At 41.6% G+C, this 21,935-nt stretch overlaps 1 protein-coding gene across 1 annotated transcript; it reads left to right on the top strand.

Moving 5' to 3' along the window:
• Nucleotides 1–10,605: 10,605 nt before the first annotated feature.
• Nucleotides 10,606–21,361, top strand: wnt8b (wingless-type MMTV integration site family, member 8b). The gene is made up of 6 exons (XM_085970073.1): nucleotides 10,606–10,673; nucleotides 11,048–11,081; nucleotides 13,301–13,439; nucleotides 14,698–14,823; nucleotides 14,925–15,067; nucleotides 20,798–21,361. The coding sequence occupies exons 1-6, from the start codon at nucleotides 10,606–10,608 to the stop codon at nucleotides 21,359–21,361; spliced, it is 1,074 nt and encodes a 357-aa protein (XP_085826199.1).
• The last annotated feature ends 574 nt before the right edge of the window (nucleotides 21,362–21,935 follow it).

Genomic DNA, 21,935 nt, shown 5'->3' with positions numbered 1-21,935 from the left:
CACTCACTGAATATAAACAGAGTAAATACACTCACTGTGAATATAAACAGAGTAAATACACTCACTGAATATAAACAGAGTAAATACACTCACTGTGAATATAAACAGAGTAAATACAGTCACTGTGAATATAAACAGATTAAATACACTCACTGTGAATATAAACAGAGCAAATACTCTCACTGTGAATATAAACATAAATACACTCACTGTGAATATAAACAGGGTAAATTCACTCACTGTGAATATAAACAGAGTAAATACACTCACTGTGCATATAAACACAGTAAATACACTCACTCTGAATATAAACTGAGTAAATACACTCACTGTGAATATCAACTGAGTAAACACACTCACTGTGAATATAAATTGATTAAATACACTCACTGTGAATATAAACAGAATAAATACACTCACTGTGAATATAAACAGAGGAAATACACTCACTGTGAATATAAACAGAGTAAATACACTCACTGTGAATAACAGAGCAAATACACTCACTGTGAATATAAACAGAGTAAATACACTCACTGTGAATATAAACAGTGTAAATACACTCACTGAAAATAAACAGAGTAAATACAGTCACCGAGAAACAGAGTAAATACACACACTGTGAATATAAACAGAGTAAATACACTCACTGTGAATAGAAACAGAGTAAATACACTCACTGTGAATATAAACAGAGTAAATGCATTCACTGTGAATATAAACAGAGTAAATGCACTCACTGTGAATATAAACAGAGTAAATACACTCACTGTGAATATAAACAGAGTAACTACACACACTGTGAATATAAACAGAGTAAATACACTCACTGTGAATATAAACAGAGTAAATACACTCACTGAATATAAACAGAGTAAATACACTCACTGTGAATATAAACAGTGTAAATACATTCACTCTGAATATAAACAGAGTAAATACACTCACTGAATATAAACAGAGTAAATACACTCACTGTGAATATAAACAGAGTAAATACACTCACTGTGAGAGAAACAGATTAAATACACTCACTGTGAATATAAACAGAGGAAATACACTCACTGTGAATATAAACAGTGTAAATACACTCACTGTGAATATAAACAGAGTAAATACACTCACTGTGAATATAAACAGGGTAAATACACTCACTGAATATAAACAGCGTAAATACACTCACTGTGAATATAAACAGGGTAAATACACTCGCTGTAAGAGAAACAGAGTAAATACACTCACTGTGAATATAAACAGGGTAAATACACTCACTGAATATAAACAGCGTAAATACACTCACTGTGAATATAAACAGAGTAAATGCACTCACTGTGAATATAAACAGAGTAAATACACTCACTGTGAATGTAAAAAGTGTAAATACACTCACTGTGAATATAAACAGTGCAAACACACTCACTGTGAATATAAACAGAGTAAATACACTCACTGAATATAAACAGAGTAAATACACTCACTGTGAATATAAACAGAGTAAATACACTCACTGTGAATATAAACAGAGTAAATACACTCACTGAATATAAACAGAGTAAATACACTCACTGTGAATATAAACAGAGTAAATACACTCACTGTGAGAGAAACGGAGTAAATACACTCACTGTGAATATAAACAGAGTAAATACACTCTCTGAATACAAACAGAGTAAATACACTCACTGAATATAAACAGAGTAAATACACTCACTGAATATAAACAGAGTAAATACACTCACTGAATACAAACAGAGTAAATACACTCACTGAATATAAACAGTGTAAATACACTCACTGTGAATATAAACAGAGTTAATACACTCACCTTTAAGAGAAACAGAGTAAATACACTCACTGTGAATTGTGATCAACCTCCACCTAGACCGAACGGTGTGTTGATGCGAGCTGAGTGGGGGTGGAGGACACAAGCACAGTCACAAGATTGGTAAATGAAATACAGCAGTTAGCTGTGTTTTATTTTTAGAAACGGGGAAAAAGGTTCACGTCTGTCAAAATCCAAACACATACGACGTTCAAAAAAAGATGAAGAACAAAACCATCACCTGTCCCGGGTTGTTTGGAAGGCAGTCCTTAAATCAGTTTCCTCCAAAAAACAATAAGCCAGGGTTACTTTACCACTGGATCTTTCTCAGCCGGTCCAGGGATCACATCAGGCTCTCAGAACTAAACAATATACCACCCGGGTTCAAAAGCAGACCTCTCTGTGGCAGCTGCAAGCTGGGTCCCAACAGCAGCCTTGGCCTTGTCCTGGCTTTCACCTCAGGTAGTGGCCCGCCCCGTCCCGTCCTGTCCCTCTCCTCAGGCACTGGCCCTGAAGGAATGCACTAGTTTGCCTTTTGAACTCCTGAGCTAATGAGTAGATTTGCCCCACGTGTGTTGGAGGTGGGTGTGGCATTCACCTGAATTGCAGTGAGAGGGGGACTTTGTCTCCATTCGGTGGCCACATACCATCCATCCACCACAAACTGCCCCCATAGCTCACAGAATATAAACAGAGTAAATACAGTCACTGTGAATATAAACAAGGTAAATACGCTCACTGTGAATATAAACAAGGTAAATACACTCACTGTGAATATAAACAAGGTAAATACACTCACTGTGAATATAAACAAGGTAAATACGCTCACTGTGAATGTAAACAGATTAAATACACTGTGAGAGAAACAGAGTAAATACACTCACTGTGAATATAAACGGAGTAAATACACTCACTGTGAATATAAACAGAGTAAATACACTCACTGTGGATATAAACAGAGTAAATACACTCACTGTGAATATAAACAGAGTAAATACACTCACTGTGAATATAAACAGAGTAAATACACCCACTGTGAATATAAACAGAGTAAATACACTCACTGTGGATATAAACAGAGTAAACACACTCACTGAGAATATAAACAGAGTAAATACACTCACTGAATATAAACAGAGTAAATACACTCACTGTGAATATAAACAAGGTAAACACACTCACTGTGAATATAAACAGAGTAAATACACTCACTGTGAATATAAACAGAGTAAATACACTCACTGTGAATATAAACAGAGTAAATACACTCACTGTGAATATAAACAGAGTAAATACTCTCACTGTGAATATAAACAGAGTAAATACAGTCACTGTGAATATAAACAGAGTAAATACTCTCACTGTGAATATAAATAGAGTAAATACACTCACTGTGTATATAAACAGAGTAAATACACTCACTGTGGATATAAACAGTGTAAATACACTCACTGTGAATATAAACAGAATAAATACACTCACTGCGAGAGAAACAGAGTAAATACACTCACTGTGAATTTAAACAGTGTAAATATACTCTGTGAATATAAGCAGAGTAAATACACTCACTGTGAATATAAACAGAGTACGTACACTCACTGTGAATCTAAACAGTTGTAAAAAGTCACACAACACCAGGTTATAGTCCAACAGCTTTATTTGAAATCACAAGCTTTCGGAGCGCTGCTCCTTCTTCAGGTGAAGTGGAGAAATGCATAAAGACACAGCTTATATAGTCAGAGAATCATGTCAGATGTTTACAGGTAACCTTTCCAACTGCCATTTATCACACCTCGGCAGAGAGATAATCACAGCAGTCAAAGGTGTGAATGGTGTCGAAACAGGTCAGTCAGGGAAGCATTACATCAAAGAACAATGAGGTGGGGTCACAAGGCCTCAAATATTGCAGTGTAAGTATACGCTGTGAATATAAACAGTGTAATTACACACACTGTGAATATAAACAGAGTAAATATGCTCACTGTGAATATAAACAGAGTAAGTACGCTCACTGTGAATATAAACAAGGTAAATACACTCACTGTGAATATAAACAAGGTAAATACACTCACTGTGAATATAAACAAGGTAAATACACTCACTGTGAATATAAACAGAGTAAATACACTCACTGTGAACAAAAACAGAGTAATTATGCTCACTGTGAATATAAACAGAGTAAATACACTCACTGTGAATATAAACAGAGTAAATACACTCACTGTGGATATAAACAGAGTAAATACACTCACTGTGGATATAAACAGAGTAAATACACTCACTGTGAATATAAATAGAGTAAATACACTCACTGTGAATATAAACAAGGTAAATACACTCACTGTGAATATAAACAGAGTAAATACACTCACTGTGAATATAAACAGAGTAAATACACTCACTGTGAATATAAACAGAGTAAATACACTCACTGTGGATATAAACAGAGTAAATACACTCACTGTGAATATAAACAGAGTAAATACTCTCACTGTGAACATAAACAGAGTAAATACACTCACTGTGAATATAAACAGAGTAAATACTCTAGCTGTGAATATAAACAGAGTAAATACACTCACTGTGAATATAAATAGAGTAAATACACTCACTGTGAATATAAACAGAGTAAATACACTCACTGTAGATATAAACAGAGTAAATACACTCACTGTGAATATAAACAGAATAAATACACTCACTGCGAGAGAAACAGAGTAAATACACTCACTGTGAATTTAAAGAGTGTAAATATACTCTGAATATAAACAGAGTAAGTACACTCGCTGTGAATATAAACAGAATAAATACACTCACTGCGAGAGAAACAGAGTAAATACACTCACTGTGAATTTAAAGAGTGTAAATATACTCTGAATATAAACTGAGTAAATATGCTCACTGTGAATATAAACAGATTTAATACACTCACTGTGAATATAAACAGAGTAAATACACTCACTGTGAATATAAACAGAGTAAGTACACTCACTGTGAATATAAACAGTGTAAGTATACTCTGTGAATATAAACTGTGTAATTACACACACTGTGAATATCAACAGATTAAATACACACACTGTGAATATAAACAGAGTAAATATGCTCACTGTGAATATAAACAGTTTAAGTATACTCTGTGAATATAAACTGTGTAATTACACACACTGTGAATATAAACAGATTAAATACACACACTGTGAATATAAACAGAGTAAATACGCTCACTGTGAATATAAACAGTGTAAGTATACTCTGTGAATATAAACTGTGTAATTACACACACTGTGAATATAAACAGATCAAATACACACACTGTGAATATAAACAGAGTAAATACGCTCACTGTGAATATAAACAGATTAAATACACTCACTGTGAATATAAACAGTGTAAGTATACTCTGTGAATATAAACTGTGTAATTACACACACTGTGAATATAAACAGATTAAATACACACACTGTGAATATAAACAGAATAAATACGCTCACTGTGAATATGAACAGATTAAATACACTCACTGTGAATATAAACTGTGTAATTACACTCACTGTGAATATAAACAGAGTAAATACACTCACTGTGAATATAAACAGAGTAAGTACACTCAGTGTGAATATAAACAGTGTAAGCATACTCTGTGAATATAAACTGTGTAATTACACACACTGTGAATATAAACAGATTAAATACACACACTGTGAATATAAACAGAGTAAACACGCTCACTGTGAATATAAACAGATTAAATACACTCACTGTGAATATAAACTGTGTAATTACACTCACTGAATATAAACAGAGTAAATACACACACTGAATATAAACAGAGTAAGTACACTCACTGTGAATATAAACAGTGTAAGTATACTCTGTGAATATAAACTGTGTAATTACACACACTGTGAATATAAACAGATTTAATACACTCACTGTGAGTATGAACAGAGTAAATACACTCACTGTGAATATAAACAGAGTAAGTACACTCACTGTGAATATAAACAGTGTAAGCATACTCTGTGAATATAAACTGTGTAATTACACACACTGTGAATATAAACAGATTAAATACACACACTGTGAATATAAACAGAGTAAATACGCTCACTGTGAATATAAACAGATTAAATACACTCACTGTGAATATAAACTGTGTAATTACACTCTGTGAATATAAACAGAGTAAATACACACACTGAATATAAACAGAGTAAGTACACTCACTGTGAATATAAACAGTGTAAGTATACTCTGTGAATATAAACTGCGTAATTACACACACTGTGAATATAAACAGATTAAATACACACACTGTGAATATAAACAGAGTAAATACGCTCACTGTGAATATAAACAGATTTAATACACTCACTGTGAATATAAACAGAGTAAATACACGCACTGTGAATATAAACAGAGTAGGTACACTCACTGTGAATATAAACAGTGTAAGTATACTCTGTGAATATAAACGGTGTAATTACACACACTGTGAATATAAACAGATTAAATACACACACTGTGAATATAAACAGAGTAAATACGCTCACTGTGAATATAAACAGTGTAAGTATACTCTGTGAATATAAACTGTTTAATTACACACACTGAATATAAACAGATTAAATACACACACTGTGAATATAAACAGAGTAAATACGCTCACTGTGAATATAAACAGATTAAAAACACTCACTGTGAATATAAACTGTGTAATTACACTCACTGTGAATATAAACAGAGTAAATACACACACTGTGAATATAAACAGAGTAAGTACACTCACTGTGAATATAAACTGTGTAATTACACACACTGTGAATATAAACAGATTAAATACACTCACTGTGATTACATATAAAATAAATAAGACCAAGTTCATAGACAGTCAATGGAAACACGGCGTAAATATCGGCGCAATAAGTACTTCACGGAGTGACTATATAGACAATATATGTACATGGTCTCTACATATGCATACAGTAAATACAAGGTACGCATAGAGCAAGTATACATTAAACACATATACCCAATCATTATGTGCACAGATTAAATATATACACAGTAAATGTACATACGAATGCATACATAGATTAAATTTGCACACAATTAATGCATATAAAATAAAATCAATACATGGTAATTTCATCAAAACACACGCAACCAAATTAATAATGTACAGTGAATACCACAGACCAAATTTGCACAATAAATAATGAACAGAGTAAATACTGCTCAGCAAATATATACACACACAAGGAATATGTGTACAGTAAATACCACACGGGAAATGCACACTTCCGATAAATACATAGCAATAGAATAGACATCACACAGTAACTCCATATACGTACACAATAAATACACGTACAGCAGAGTATATGCCACATAGTAAATAAACACACACACATTGCGCGCACCTTTTATTTCTTTCAATTGTTCAGACACCGGAATATTTTCTTTGGTTGGTTAATGATAGTCTGAGTGAATGTAAATTGGAGTCCCACTTTATACTCTTGATGACTTCTCGTTATCTCTGGCCAGTGGGGGGATTTCCCACAATTTCTTCTGATATCGAACAAATCGAACCGACAGCACCTTTTACCTTCGATGACTTTACCCTTAGACCATCTGCTGACATTTACACATTTAACCGCATCCTCCAGCTACATCCGAAAAGCTTAATTTCCTCTTGTATGCCCTTTTGTCCTCAGTGACTTTAATTCGGTATTAAGCCCGAATCATCCCGAGACTTCGAGACTGTTCTTGTATCTGGGCAGACTCTTTGCCGTCTGTGTGCCCTCCTGTGCCAGTCTGATAAGGTCTCTCTCTATATATATATATAAAATAATAATAATCGGCATTGTCTTCCAGCCTTTCGCCAGTCCTCACAGTTCTTGCCTTTCTATTTTGTCAATAATTGTGGGCAACGTTCCTCTAAGCTTTCTTGTTCCTTGTAAGCTCCAAACCTACCATCCTCCTCCCTATTTGGCCACTGCCTTGAAGTCAAGGCTCGTTGCCCGGTCCCCCGCTCCTCCTCATTCTTTCCCAGGAAATCCTTACCTCCCTCAATCCTTCCTTCCTTTGGAAACTTCGGGCTTTTAAACCCCCATTCCTGACACCACCTGATCTCTCTTCATACTCTCTTCACCCTTGGTGATGTCATGTGTCGTGGGCCTTGGACCTCTGAATAAAGAGACGTAAATACATATCTACAGACAATAAGTACACGCAGAGGGCAATATAGGCCACTGCCAGGTGGCTGTACACGCCAGTAAATACACAAGCAGGGTACACACACAATACCAACTTCCATCGCTGTGCAGAAAGAATGCATTAAAGTATTTGACCATAAATGAGTTTCTTTCATAAAACACGATAGGAAACGTCACCGAACAAGCTATCATCAGGAAATATAAACAAAATGTGTTGCTCCCTTCAATGTAATGGTTTCACCCAACAATTCCCGTGTACCTGTTAGGGGATTTGGGTAAATTTCCTGCTTCTGAGCGCTGTGGTTTTTACAGATGTGAAAATTCTGGCACCGACCTGTGTGTAGCGGCACTCGTCTCACTGACTGGGGAACTGACCCTGCTCTGTGTGTGCGAGGCACCGATAGGTTTATTTACAGGGAATTGCTTCCTGTAAGTTATAAATGATCATTTCTCCGAAGCCATTGAGCGGAGTGTCCTGGCTCGGGTCTGACTGGTCCAAGAGATCGAGCAACATTCCCTGGACACCCTGTTTGGAACCGATTACCCGACTTATAAAAATTCACATAAACATCACAACTGTTTTACATTCCTAGTTATTTAAAAAAAAACCTTCGCTTTAATTTGCCGCCAACTTGTTCTTGTTTTTATTGCATTTCATACACGCGAACTGAATCCAGACCATAATCAAACAAACTGTTAATGTCGCTGGCCTGATGTTAAACTGAGCTGCAATCGGATTCAAAGTCCCGTTAGCCCAGGTGTACCCGGGTTAGCAGGAACTGCCCTGATTCCCGCAGGATAGATCGGTCCTTTAGCCCTCATCCAAAGGCATCCCGATTATATCTACCCCCCTCCCTCCACACCTCATCCTCGTCCAGAGATGGCCTTCCTGCTTTTACACAAACCCCACCCACCGTCCCATAGACTCTCTCACTCTCTAAGCCTCTGAGGATATGTTCACACTTCAGGTTTCCCCTTGGCAACTATGCAAAAGTTGTCTTGTAAATGTAGAGTCAGGCGCCGACTTTATTTAAGGTTATAACACTTTACAGGGAATGTTGTACGGTTATGAGAGGGTTGAATCTCCACCAATCGCTCTCCTAACTTTAAGATTAGGGCCCAGGAGCCCTCCAACTCTACATTGGAACAGGAGGAGGCCATTCAACCCCTCGAACCTGTTCCACTATTCAATCAGATCATGGCTGATCTGCACCTCAACTCCGTCTACCCTCTTTTGCTCCATGTGCCTTGATGCCCTTACCCAACAAGAATCTATGATCTCAGTTTTAAAAGCTCCAATTGGCCTAACCTTTTGGGGGAGCGAGTTCCAGATTTCCACTACCCTTTGGGTGAGAAGTGCTTCCTGGTTTGATTCCCCCCACTAGAGGAGATCGTTTCTCAATATCTACCCTATCCAATTATGTTATCATTTTCAACACAAAACTCTGCTCCTACAACCAAGCTCCATACACGGAGTTCCTTTGTGGCTAACCTTACTGTCAATCACAGAAATCACAGAAGCCCCACAGTGCAGATAGAGGCCATTTCGGCCCATCGAGCCTGCACCGACACATATCCCACCCGATTCCCGTAACCCCTACACCAACACATATCCCACCCTATCCCCGTAACCCCACGTATTTAATCCCCCTAACACTAAGGGTCAATTTTATCATAGCCAATCAACCTAACCCGCACATCTTTGGACTCCAGTATAACTCCAATCTGAGGACTGCACATCCAACTTCACAGATACAGGTTCTGAGGTGGTAGCTACAGAATCGTTGCACCTGTTGTCCCTGTGTTTATCTTTTCAGCTGTCTATTTCTCTTCTTTCTCCATGCCTTTATGTCTTCTCTCTCGCCCTTACCATCTTTCCATCTATCTCGGTCTAATTCTCTCTTCTTGTTTACGTCTGTCTATCACTTTCTGTCTGTAATTCTCTCTCTCGCTCTCTGTCTCTATCTCTCTGTGTTCCCTTTCTCTAACTCAGACTCTCTGCTCTTTGTAGTGTCTCTTTATCTCTCTCTCTCTCACACACTCTCTCTGTGTTCCCCTCTTTCTCTAACTCTCAGGCTCTGCTCTGTTTGCAGTTTATCTATCTCTCTGTTTCTCTCTCTCTCTCTGCTCCCTTCTTTCTGTGTCTGTGTCTCTATCCCTCTTTCTCTCTCTCTGCTCCCCTTTCTCTCACTCTCAGTCTCTCTGCACAGTCTCTCTGCACTATTTGCAGCCTCTCTCTCTCTGATCCTTTCTCTCTCCCCCAGGCTTTCTGTTCTGTCTGTAGTTAAGAGCCTGTAGTTTGTGTTTGATCAATTGAAAACCCCCTTCCCACTTGAGTTCTGATTGGCTGAGTCGGAGAGAGAAGGAAAATCCGTAATTAAGTAGCGAATCTGATCCTGGGATGAGAGGAGCTCCATTTCACATCAGTCCTTCACACATGGTAACTTTACACAACAGAACCTGTCTTCAGACCGCCCCGGCCTTCTGAGGAATGCGCCATCGCTTTCTCCCTCCTTTCTTGGGATTCACCTCTGATTATTGTGATTACTATTCCCTAGAACGATGGTTCCCCAAGGCACGCTCCATTCACTGTTATTCTTAACCATCTACCTAAAGCTGTGCCAAGCCTGGTAAGTGAAGCCTTTGGGGACAGGGAGACTCTCGCTGTGTTTCTTCCGTCTATATTCCGCACACTCGGTCTCTCCCCGCTCCGCGTTGCTGCGACTTACTAATCAGTTATTCTTCAAGTAGAGATTCTGAGATTTTAGTGCCTTTTTTCTCAATTCTTACTCTCCGTCACATGATGGGCCAATCTCAAAGGTTGTCAGCTTAAGTTTTCAGACAAACTCTAATGAGTGGGGAGGGGAGGGAGGAATCGCATCAGAGGCCGTTTGAAGGATTTAAGACAAGAACCCCCCCCCCTCCCAAAAAAAATCCCAAATATTTTCGGAGGGCAAAGTTGGAAGCTTTCTACAAGTTAATCGTTTGGCTCTTGTTTTTCCAGGTCAGTGAATAATTTTCTTATGACTGGTCCTAAGGTAAGAGAGATTCTTATTAATCTTCTTCAAATTAATAAATTATAATAACACTGAAAAATGTTTTTTTTTAAATAGTAAAAGATAAATGATAAAGATTCAGACGCCATTTGAAGAGAGGGAGACTCCCCGGGCCGCTTTTTGCGGGTCTAAGGCTATCATAATGTGGAGATGTTATAAAAGTCTCGCTTCCCACATTCTGGGCACTGTCCCACTGATCGAAATCCGGGCCCCCTCCCCTGCAAACTGGTCTTAATTCCATTTGAGGAAATGCAACGGAGGGAAAGGCGGATTATTGTGCATATTTTTTGCGAATTACTTTGTTTAATCAATCTGAGTGGGGCGAAACTGCTGGGAGTCTGAGAGTGTCGGGTGTAACAAACATTGAAATAAACAGTTAGCAACCATCCTGGACACTTCACCGGGTAAAACTGACCAGATACCATCCCCCACCCCCCCCCCCCGCCACGCCTCCTTCCAGATCACTGGGTGCTGGTTGTGAATATTGGAGACACCTTTCCCACATATTCTGCTCTCTCCAATTTCATTCCATTGGGTCCGGAGATGATTAAAGAACTCCGCTCAATCTCACAGGGCCCGCGACTCTGAATTTCTATAACCGGAGGGTTTTATCGAATTAATAATCGTCCGTGTCTCCACTAGCGAGATTTATACACAGATATCGGTACTGTTTTTTATGGGACTCGATATTTGCTATACACGATTAATGCAGATCGAAGCTAAACTTTGGATTGCTACATTTAAAGTGTAAAGATACCAGCTCCCCTTTCTCAGCCCCCGAATATAAAGTAAATTCCTGTTAGGTGTATATTGTTGTGGGATGTATGAAGTGACGATTGCCTTTCCCCACTTACTGTATGTGGCCCTTTGCTCATCAGTTTCCTTATGAAACCGACCGCCCCGACCTTCTAATGTGGGGTTTCCAACTGCCCCGATTTAGGAGAGTGGAGATGAGCTGCTGGAAGTCTGGCAGCTGTAAAGAATCCGTTCCTTTCCCCTACAGGGAATGTTGAGAGTTTCCCCTGTGACGGAGCGGGTACCAATTATTGCTTCGATGGGAGGAAGCGATCAATCGAACGTTTAACCTCGGTTTGAAGTAATCGCCAAAAGGCCCGGGGTTCTGGAGACTGACTGGGAATGATCTTATCCCTAACTCCCAGTAAATGAGGGTTAGGAGAGTCATAGAGGCACAGAAGGAGGCCATTCGGCCCATCGAGTCCGCGCCGGCTCTCTGCAAAGCATTCCAGTCACTCCCATTCCCCCGCTCTATCCCAGTAGTCCTGCAGGTTTACTTCCCTCAAGTTCCCATCCAGTCTCCCCCGAGTGTCTCCGCTTCCACCACGTCTGTCGGCAGCGAGTTCCAGGTCCTCACCATTCGCTGCGTAAAAACGTTTTCCCTCACATTCCCCCCTGTATCTCTTGCCCAAAACCTTAAATCTGTGTCCCCTAGTCCTTGTACCATCAACTAGTGGGAACAGCCTTTCCCCGTCTAGCCTTTCCAAACCCGTCATAATCTTGTACACCTCTATCAAATCACCCCTCAACCTCCTTTGCACTAATGAAAACAAATCCAGCTTCTCCAACCTGTCCTTGTAGCTAAGATCCCCCATCCCCGGAACCATTCTGGTAAATCTCCTCTGCACCCTCTCAAGGGCCTTCACATCCTTCCTAAAGTGTGGTGACCAGAACTGGACGCAATACTCCAGTTGTGGCCTAACCAGCGCTTTATAAAGGAGAGGGGGCTGGTTGTGGTGGTCTCCTTTACTAAGTCAATGGGCTGGGGAGAGATTTGGTCCTGGGTTCTGATCTGCTGGGTCTCCTGTTCTAGGTGGATGGGGTGGGTCTGGGGTCTGGGCCCTGGTTCTGATCTGCTGGGTCTCCTGTTCTAGGTGGATGGGGTGGGTCTGGGGTCCGGGCCTTGGTTCTGATCTGCTGGGTCTCCTGTTCTAGGTGGATGGGGTGGGTCTGGGGTCTGGGCCCTGGTTCTGATCTGCTGGGTCTCCTGTTCTAGGTGGATGGGGTGGGTCTGGGGTCTGGGCCCTGGTTCTGATGCGCTGGGTTTCCTGTTCCAGGTGGATGGGGTGGGTCTGGGGTCCGGGCCCTGGTTCTGATCTGCTGGGTCTCCTGTTCTAGGTGGATGGGTGGGTCTGGGGTCCGGGCCTTGGTTCTGACGTGCTGTGCTTGGCTGTGCTTGCTTGCAGGCCTATCTGATTTACTCCAGCAGTGTCGCAGCAGGTGCCCAGAGTGGCATTGAGGAATGCAAACACCAATTCGCCTGGGACCGCTGGAACTGCCCGGAGAGAGCGCTGCAACTGTCCACACACAGCGGCCTGAGGAGCGGTAAGGCGTGTGCGGTTTAAATCCAGGACAGGAATGTATTCCGGGAATCCATTTATCATTACCTCTGTATCTCCAGCCAGGGGCAGTGACCTTCTCCATCCCCGCACTGTCAGCGGAACCAGCCTCTCCAAACAATGCGCACGGATTCCCACCGACCCGCATCCACTGCCTGCAACCCCTGACACCAGTCACACTCCAAATCGGCGCATTTTCTAATTACACAACCGTATTAATGTGCAAGTCTCAGACACACTCCCACAGACAGCTGTGCGCACATAACCTGGGTTCAGGTCCCTACTCACCTACACGTAACTACCTCCCGACTTTTCCCTCAAAATACTGCAGATGCTGGAAATCTGAAATAACAACAGAAAATGCTGGAAACACTCAGCCAGTGAGGCAGCCTCTGTGGAGAGAGAAACAGAGTTAAAGTTTCAGGTCGATGACCCTTCGTCAGAATACTGGAAGTGCTGGAGACTAGCCGAGTGTTTCCAGCATCTTCAGTTTTTATTTCCGACTTTTTCTCTCTCCTTTTCCCCTCTCCCTTCTTTACATACTTCTCCCTCTGCCCGTGTCTCTTTCTCCCTCTCCGTTGTATATTACTGTGGGGGCTGTCTATTGCTCCGCTCTCACTTTATGCCAATCTCTGGCTAGACATCTGCCTGGATCTGTATTTCCTGCTTATATCTATCGCTTTCTCTGCATGTATACTTCTGTCAGTATTTTTGTGCTTGTTGTGTATCTCTGTCCTTGTATGCCTGCCTTGTAGGAACAGGAGGAAGCCATTCAGCCCCTCGAGCCTGTGTCTTAACCCCATCCACCCTCCTTTGCTCCCTGTCCCTGGATATTCGTGTATATCTTTCTGTCGCTGCTTCTTTCAGGACTTGGCTGTTGGCAAGTCTCTCTGTACCGTCCCAATAGCCCCACGAAGACTCCCTCCACCCAGACCCGCAGGTCGCCGCCCCCTCTTTCTATCCTCTGCTCTTCCTCCTTCTGTTGGCCGTTCCGTTACCTTGTTTTTCTTCATCTTCGCCTCCCCGTTCTCTCCCAATGTTCAGCTGCCCATTCTCACTCCGAGGCCCCCTTCCCTCAACTTCCATTTCCTTCTCGCTTTCATCTCTTGATGTCCTACCTGGTAGATCCCGCGTCCCCTGTCACACCTTAACCCGACTGGCTACAACGCGACACACAGGGACAGCGCTTCAGACATTACTGAAATGGAACAAGGGAGGTAACAGTAACTCATTTGTGTCGACAGCAAACCGAGAGGCTGCCTTTGTCCACGCCATTAGCTCGGCGGGAGTGATGTACACATTAACCAGAAACTGCAGCCTGGGAGATTTTGATAATTGCGGCTGCGACGATTCGCGGGATGGACAACTGGGTAAGTGTTGGCCATTCAGATCTGCCGGGTGTTGGATGAGAGCTGTTAGTGCGGCGGCGATTGCCGGCAATAACCGTGTGGCTGGTGCTTGCTTGGTGCAGGAGGACAGGGCTGGCTGTGGGGCGGATGCAGCGACAACGTTGGCTTTGGAGAGACCATCTCCACGCAGTTTGTTGACGCGCTGGAGACGGGACAGGATGCGAGAGCGGCCATGAACCTGCACAACAACGAAGCCGGCAGGAAGGTAAAGTTCTCACATCTTCGCCACTGTCTGGCCATGTCACCCACACCCACACACACGTAGACAACATTAAAATCAGAGCCAGCAGCGAAATCAGGAAGGAGTTCTTCCACACAGAGGGCAGTGGAAATCTGGAACTCTCTCCCCCAAAAGACTGGGGGTCAGTTGGAGCCTTCAAGACTGAGGTGGATAGAGTTGTGTTAGGTAAGGGTATCAAGGGATATGCAGCAGAGGTGGGTAAATGGATCAGCCTTACATAGTGTTACATACAGCACAGGAACAGGCCATTCGACCCGACAGGTTCATGCCGGTGTTTATGCTCCACACGAGCCTCCTCCCACCCCTCTTCAATTGCGAGTGGGACCAGGGCTGAATGGCCTACTCCTGCAATTCAAAAGTATTTAATTAGCACTTTGGGGCTTCCTAGTTGGTAGGTTGGGCCGCTACTCATATAAGATTGTGAGGGGGCTTGATCGGGTGGATGCGGTGAGGATGTTTCCACTGATGGGTGAGACTAGAACTAGGGGGCATAATCTTAGAATAAGGGGCTGCCTTTTCAAAACTGAGATGAGGAGAAACTTCTTCACTCAGAGGGTAGTGAATCTATGGAATTTGCTACCTCAGAGAGTTGTGGAAGCTGCGACATTAAATAAATTTAAAACGGAGATAGAGTTTCCTAGCTGATAAGGGAATTAGGGGTTACGGCAGGGAAGTGGACGTGAGTCTAGGTTCGGATCAGCCATGATCCTATTGAATGGTGGAGCAGGCCGAGGGACCGTATGGCCTACTCCTGCTCCTACTTCTTATGTTCTTATGGCCGTGAAAGGCGCTATAGAAATGCAAGTTCTTTCTTTCTAAATGAACCTGTCCTGAGCAGCCTATATATCTACCAATTCATCCGTGCACGATAGAGTCACATACTGTACATGCATTTCTCTCTCTGAACATTTCTCATGCAGAGCAGTTTAGGTTGCTGCCCAGTCTTTGAAACGATCGTGTCTTGTGTCAATGACATGTCTGCGATGAACACCAGATTGATTGCTGGGCTGTGATACAGAATATAGCCTGGATCCTGCCTCAGCTAAACGAAAATATTTGCACCGTGCATTCTCTGGCTGTCTGATCCGTCTAGCTTTATGTAACATTAGAACTGCACTTACCCAATTTGACTGGTTAACTAAGATTGGACATTCCAACAATTATCCGAATTTACTGGTTAACCAAAGTGTGTAATTACTTCATCCTTATCAGTTTACATGCAGCACAAGGTTGGAATTAATAGATCAGTAATCCAAATTATTCACTATATTGAAGAGGGATGTTTTCCAAACTGTTTACATAAACAAGGCTCTCTTCCCACCCCGCCCTCACATATATGCTCGCTAAGGCGCGAATCTCCCATTCTCATAATGAGTTTTCCGTAATATTACAGCGAGGAAACGATATTCTGCTGAAAGAGCTTGGAAAGAAGTTTGAGAGAGATGTGCCCAGGGACAGTGAAGTAACATTTGTTTTTTAAGAAGTAGTTTCCCCGAAAAATTGTAGCCAATCATTAATAAGTTGTGCAATGGATAACGTTGGGAAAAAGGGTGCTCGGGATATGAAAATGTGCACACCCCAATTCCTGGTTTGCTGATTACAATTTACTTGCTGTGCCTGCCTATACCTGAAATTTCTGTGTCACAATTGATGATAAATTACAAATCAAAAATAGGAACTCAGCAACCGCTACTAATACAAAAGGTGAACCAATCAAAGCACTCCACATATTTTTGAATATCATTTGAACCCCTATTTTAAACTCTGCACTAATCTGAGGACTTATTAGTAATAATCAAGTTTGTAATATAATAGACATAAATGTTGATATGAACAATATTTATTTCTCACTTCTGTTCCAAACAGTAATAACTTCCGGAGGAACTGTACCATTAACATAGTTTGGAGGGAAATTCTGGATTAAAAATGCTGCATTTAAAATATTTTACTAAAATGTTTTGCTTAAATGCACTAAGCACTAAGTACTGTTCAACTGGGGAGCGGGCAGGGAAGTGGCGTCGAGGGCGATCAACCATGATCTTATTGAATGGCGGAGCAGGCTCGAGGGGCCGAATGGCCGACTCCTGCCAGTAATCCTTGTGCTCTTACATTTGGTAAAGAAGGAAAGATGAACATACGAAAAAAGTTAAGTTAATGTTTTATACATTTCTTTGCCTTCACTATAAAAAAAACCCTCAGTGGACAGAGACTAAAGTTAAAAATCTACTTCCCCCATGGCATGAAGAGATTGATTGATCTCGCTGTGGTGCGTAAGGGAATAAATGTATTTCTCTACCTGCGGCGAGTAAGGAAAATATTACTTATTTGTTTAGTTGTTAACCAGGAACTAATCAAAAACACTAACTTCACTGTCTCTGGGAAGAACTCATAAACGTCTTTCTAAATTCACAAAATGTGCTCTCCTCCCGGATCCCACACCTCATATATGAGAGAGAGGGAGAGAAAGGTAGCTCAACTAATACTAGGAGATCACATGCTACCCAAAGTTCAAATTTAGGATTGCAGTATTCTAAATTATTGCATCATATGAAAAAGTGAAACCATAATTAAATTACTAATGGTTTGTTCCAATCTGCCTTCCTTTCACTTTAAGGGGTATATATTCCACCTTTTAAACACAACTTAAAATAAGCATCAAGTCATCTCTTGGCCTCTTTCTGCTGATAAACAGAGCTGCTGGCTGTGAAACCCCCCTCCCCAAGATGTGCGACAGTTTCCTTTCTTGTTACAAATCCACCTCACATTGTGATCCTGGATTTCACACATCGCTGAAGGAAATCTTTCCCTTGTATGCCTAGAATTTTTAAGCCATAAAACCGAACTGATTGGACATTGTAGATGTCACAAGAATAATTTACATGGGGACTTTTCTGTTATGGAAGAAAGATGAGAAATGTCTAAATGCTCTTGCCACATTCTTGCTGCAGTCCCAAGAACTGTGTCCAAACGAATACAAAAGCAAAATACTGCAGATGCTGGAAATCTGAAATAAAAACAGAAAATGCTGGAAATACTCAGCAGGTCAGGCAGCATCTGTGGAGAGAGAGAAACCGAGTTAACGTTTCAGGTCGATGACCTTCGTCAAGAGACAAGAGTGCAACCAACTGAGCCACGGCTAACATTGCTATCACGGGGTGGATCTTGTCATTGAAGAGTTGGGATTTTTCACAGTTGGCCTCAGATAACCCTGCAAGCCACCACTTTCTTTGTTAAGGGGTTCCGAGCTGCACAAGCAATGGAAAGCTTACCAGTTCTTAGCAAACAGTGCCGTTTTAGCGATTTAAGTTCCAGTGGTGAGTCATGTACAATTGGGCTCCCACAGCCTTGGCTTTTGCGAACCTTTACCTAAGATCTCTGGACTTGGATAACTGGAATGTGTCCCTAGAGAGAGAGCGTGTGCACTTCATGTAGGACAGAGAGAAACTCTACCTGTGTGGATTTCTCAGCAGTTTGCTTTGGAAACTGAGCATGGCGATGGGATTCTATGCATTTCAGATACTCCGCAGGCCAAAATAAAACCTTTGTTTTGGCCAGTCCTTGAATTAGGACACTCATCATCTTTCCACTTTAGATGAAAGTCTTTATCTGAAATGCTAAACTATTCTTTCTCTTTTCAGGTGTTCACAGACCTGATGTGCATTTCAGTTTTTAATTCAGATTTCCAACATTGAGAGTTCCTTTCCTTTTTTATCTCCGCTCTTGATTTTTGCCACGAGGGGCACCTCATCCCTTGTACCCACAAAGGGCAGGCCTTGGTGGTCAGAACAATGAACAGGAGCTGATTTGAAAATAGTTCTGTTTATAAAAGGTGGACTGTTTAAAAATAATAATTTCTCTCGCAGTGAATTTAAAATGAAATGAAAATCTCATGTCAGATGGATTAGCTTCCACTGAAACCCCTCCATGTAAATGAGAATATTGGAACAGTATGTACTCTGCTTTTCCCAAAACGTAGACATCTTGTGAGGGTCTTTCATCATGGAGTCTGTGTGACAGAATCATACAGCACAGATGGAGGCCATTCAGCCCATTGTGCCTGTGCCAGCTCTATCCAATTAGTCCCACTCCCCTGAACTTGCCCCACAGCTTTGCAAAGTTTTCCTTTTCAAATATATATCCAATTCCCTTTTAGAAGTTACTATTGAATCTGCTTCCACCACCTTTTTAGGCAGTGCATTTCAGATTATAACAACTCACTGCATAAAAAACATTCTCCTCATCGCCCCTCCTGTTCTTTTGCCAATTACCTTAAATCTGTGTCCTCTGGTTACTGGCTATCCTCCCAGTGGAAACAGTTTCTCCTTATTTACTCTATTAAAATCCATCATAATTTTGAACAACTCAATTAAATCTCCTCTTAACCTTCTCTGCTCTGAGAACAACCCCAGCTTCTCTAATCTCTCCACATAACTGAAGTCCCTCATCCTCGGTAGCATTCTAGTAAATGTCCTCTGCACCCTCTCCAAGGCTTTGACGTCTGTCCTAAAGTGTGGTGCCCAGAATTGAACACAATATTCCAGTTGAGTCCTATCCAGTGTTTTATAATGCAGATTCTGTTTCTTGCATTGTCCTTTTAATATCATACAATGCCCACATGCCCACAGTAGAGTCCCACGACAGATCAAGTGCCAGTGTGTAGTGCCAGGGACTGGTAGAATGTTGAATCTCACACATTTCCTCACAACAACCTCAACTGTGCAGTTTTAGTGAGGTGCAAGCAAATACCAGATATATAGGGAGGGAAGGAGCGAGAAATCGGAGAGAAAGATTAACCTCAAGCTGCGTTTGGCCATCTCCTGAAAGATAGGTATATTGCAATGAGGTGCTGGCTAGTCTTTTGCTTATCCTCGTGGTTACTAAAGCCATGCAGTGAGAATAAGACCAAGAGGCTCATTTGAGATCAGCAGACTGGATATTTTGCAACAATATCATTCCATTTCAACTATGCTCTGTGATCACTGAGCAAGAAAGTTGCTTGGTGTGGTCATGCAGACAGTGTTAAAGGCTAGACAACAGCATGGTTATTGAACATTACACTGTTTGTCTCTGCCTCAGTCACTTGGTCCCAGTCCCTCAAACATTGGCGGCTTTGAGAAAACTTTGTTTTCTTAAATGGCAGATATATATATTACCTTATACATTACTATCTTCCATGGCTGTTGGTAGCACTCTTGCATCTGAGTCAGAAGGTTGTGGGTTCAAGTCCCACCCCAGAGACTTGAGCACAAAAATCTAAGCTCCCAGTGCAGTGATGAGGGAATGCTGCACTGTTGGAGGTGTCATCTTTCGGATGAGATGTTAAACCACCTGCTCTCTCAGGTGGATGCAAAAGATCCCATGGCACTCTTTAGAAGAGCAGGTGAGTTCTCCCAGGTGTCCTGGCCAATATTTATCCCTCACTCAACATCACTAAAACATCATCTCATTGCTGTTTGTGGAAGCTTGCTGTGCGCAAATTGGCTGTCGCATTTCCTACATTACAGCAGTGACTACACTTCAAAAAGTACTTCATTGGCTGTAAAGCACTTTGGGATGTGCTGAGGTTGTGAAATGCACCATAGAAATGCAAGTTCTTTCTTTTCTTTCTGTGATCCACAAAACAGTGTGTATTTATACCAGCACTGTGTTTGTATTTATTGAATAATGGTAAACTTTAAAATCTTTATTCTTCAGGCAGTTAAAGGCACAATGAAGCGAACCTGTAAGTGCCATGGTGTGTCTGGGAGCTGCACGACACAGACCTGCTGGCTGCAACTGCCTGAATTCCGCGAGGTGGGAAATTACCTGAAGGAAAAGTATCACAAAGCCCTGAAAGTTGACCTCCTTAAAGGGGCAGGCAACAGCGCTGCCAGCAAGGGAGCCATTGCCGAAACCTTCAGCACCATTTCCAAGAAAGAGCTGGTTCACCTGGAGGATTCCCCGGATTACTGCCTGGAAAACAAGACCCTGGGTCTACAGGGGACGGAAGGGAGGGAGTGCGTCAAAAAGGGTAAACACCTGAGCAAGTGGGAGAAGCGGAGCTGCAAGAGGCTGTGTGGGGATTGCGGGCTGGCAGTGGGGGAGAGGCGAGCACAGATGATGAGCAGCTGCAACTGCAAGTTCCACTGGTGCTGCGCGGTGAAGTGTGAACAGTGCCGGAAAACCATCACCAAATATTTCTGCGTGAAGAAGGACAAGAAATCCAGGAATGAGAGTTCCTCAAAGAGGAAGGAAGCACGGCTTGGCAGGAGGCACTAAGGCCGTCCCTTGAACTGATGTGCCCTTTGAGTGACAATAAAATAGACTATTAAAAAAATGGCAACCCTTCTTGGTCTCAAATTGGCCAGCGTTAGCAAAGCGATAAGTAGATGTAAAAAGAAGCATTGTGCTCTCTAAGAAGATGGACAGATTTCTTTCAGTCATATAGCATTGTTCCATTTTTTTGAAGTGTTGCAAAATATAACGCAGCTAAGAGAACAACAAACTGTAAGTACGACAGTGCAGTTACTGCTGATGTAGTGGGTTATTGGGTTGCATTCCAAGTTATAGTAAAACATACACCAACGATGTCTTTAAGACCAATTATCTCGTGTTGGTTTTCCAAGGCTGCCACCCTCATTTTTTGACTTTTTTTCTCTTTCTATTTTCCACAGTGTTGCCCACCACTTTAGCTTATTTCTCTAAAAAAAAGACTTGCATTTATATAGCGCCTTTCATGACCTTAGGATGTCCCAAAGTGCTTTACAGCCAATGAAGTACTTTTGAAGTGTAGTCACTGTCGTAATGTAACACCACAATGCAGTCAAGACAGTGGGCAGTTGGTTTTTGCCCA

This window comes from Somniosus microcephalus, chromosome 29 (assembly GCF_052327205.1).
Source record: "Somniosus microcephalus isolate GS21.2 chromosome 29, FLI_Smic_1.0, whole genome shotgun sequence".
Taxonomy (NCBI): domain Eukaryota; kingdom Metazoa; phylum Chordata; class Chondrichthyes; order Squaliformes; family Somniosidae; genus Somniosus; species Somniosus microcephalus.
Note: the sequence above shows the minus strand (reverse complement) of the source record. Positions and strands in the feature narration are given on the sequence as shown.

Excerpts from the sequence above, each read along its gene's own strand:
- wnt8b (XM_085970073.1), top strand. The coding sequence starts at position 10,606 with ATGGTTCCCCAAGGCACGCTCCATTCACTGTTATTCTTAACCATCTAC. Across the intron at positions 10,674-11,047 it reads CTAAAGCTGTGCCAAGCCTG|GTCAGTGAATAATTTTCTTA; the intron begins GTAAGTGAAGCC and ends TTGTTTTTCCAG. Across the intron at positions 13,440-14,697 it reads ACACAGCGGCCTGAGGAGCG|CAAACCGAGAGGCTGCCTTT; the intron begins GTAAGGCGTGTG and ends TTGTGTCGACAG.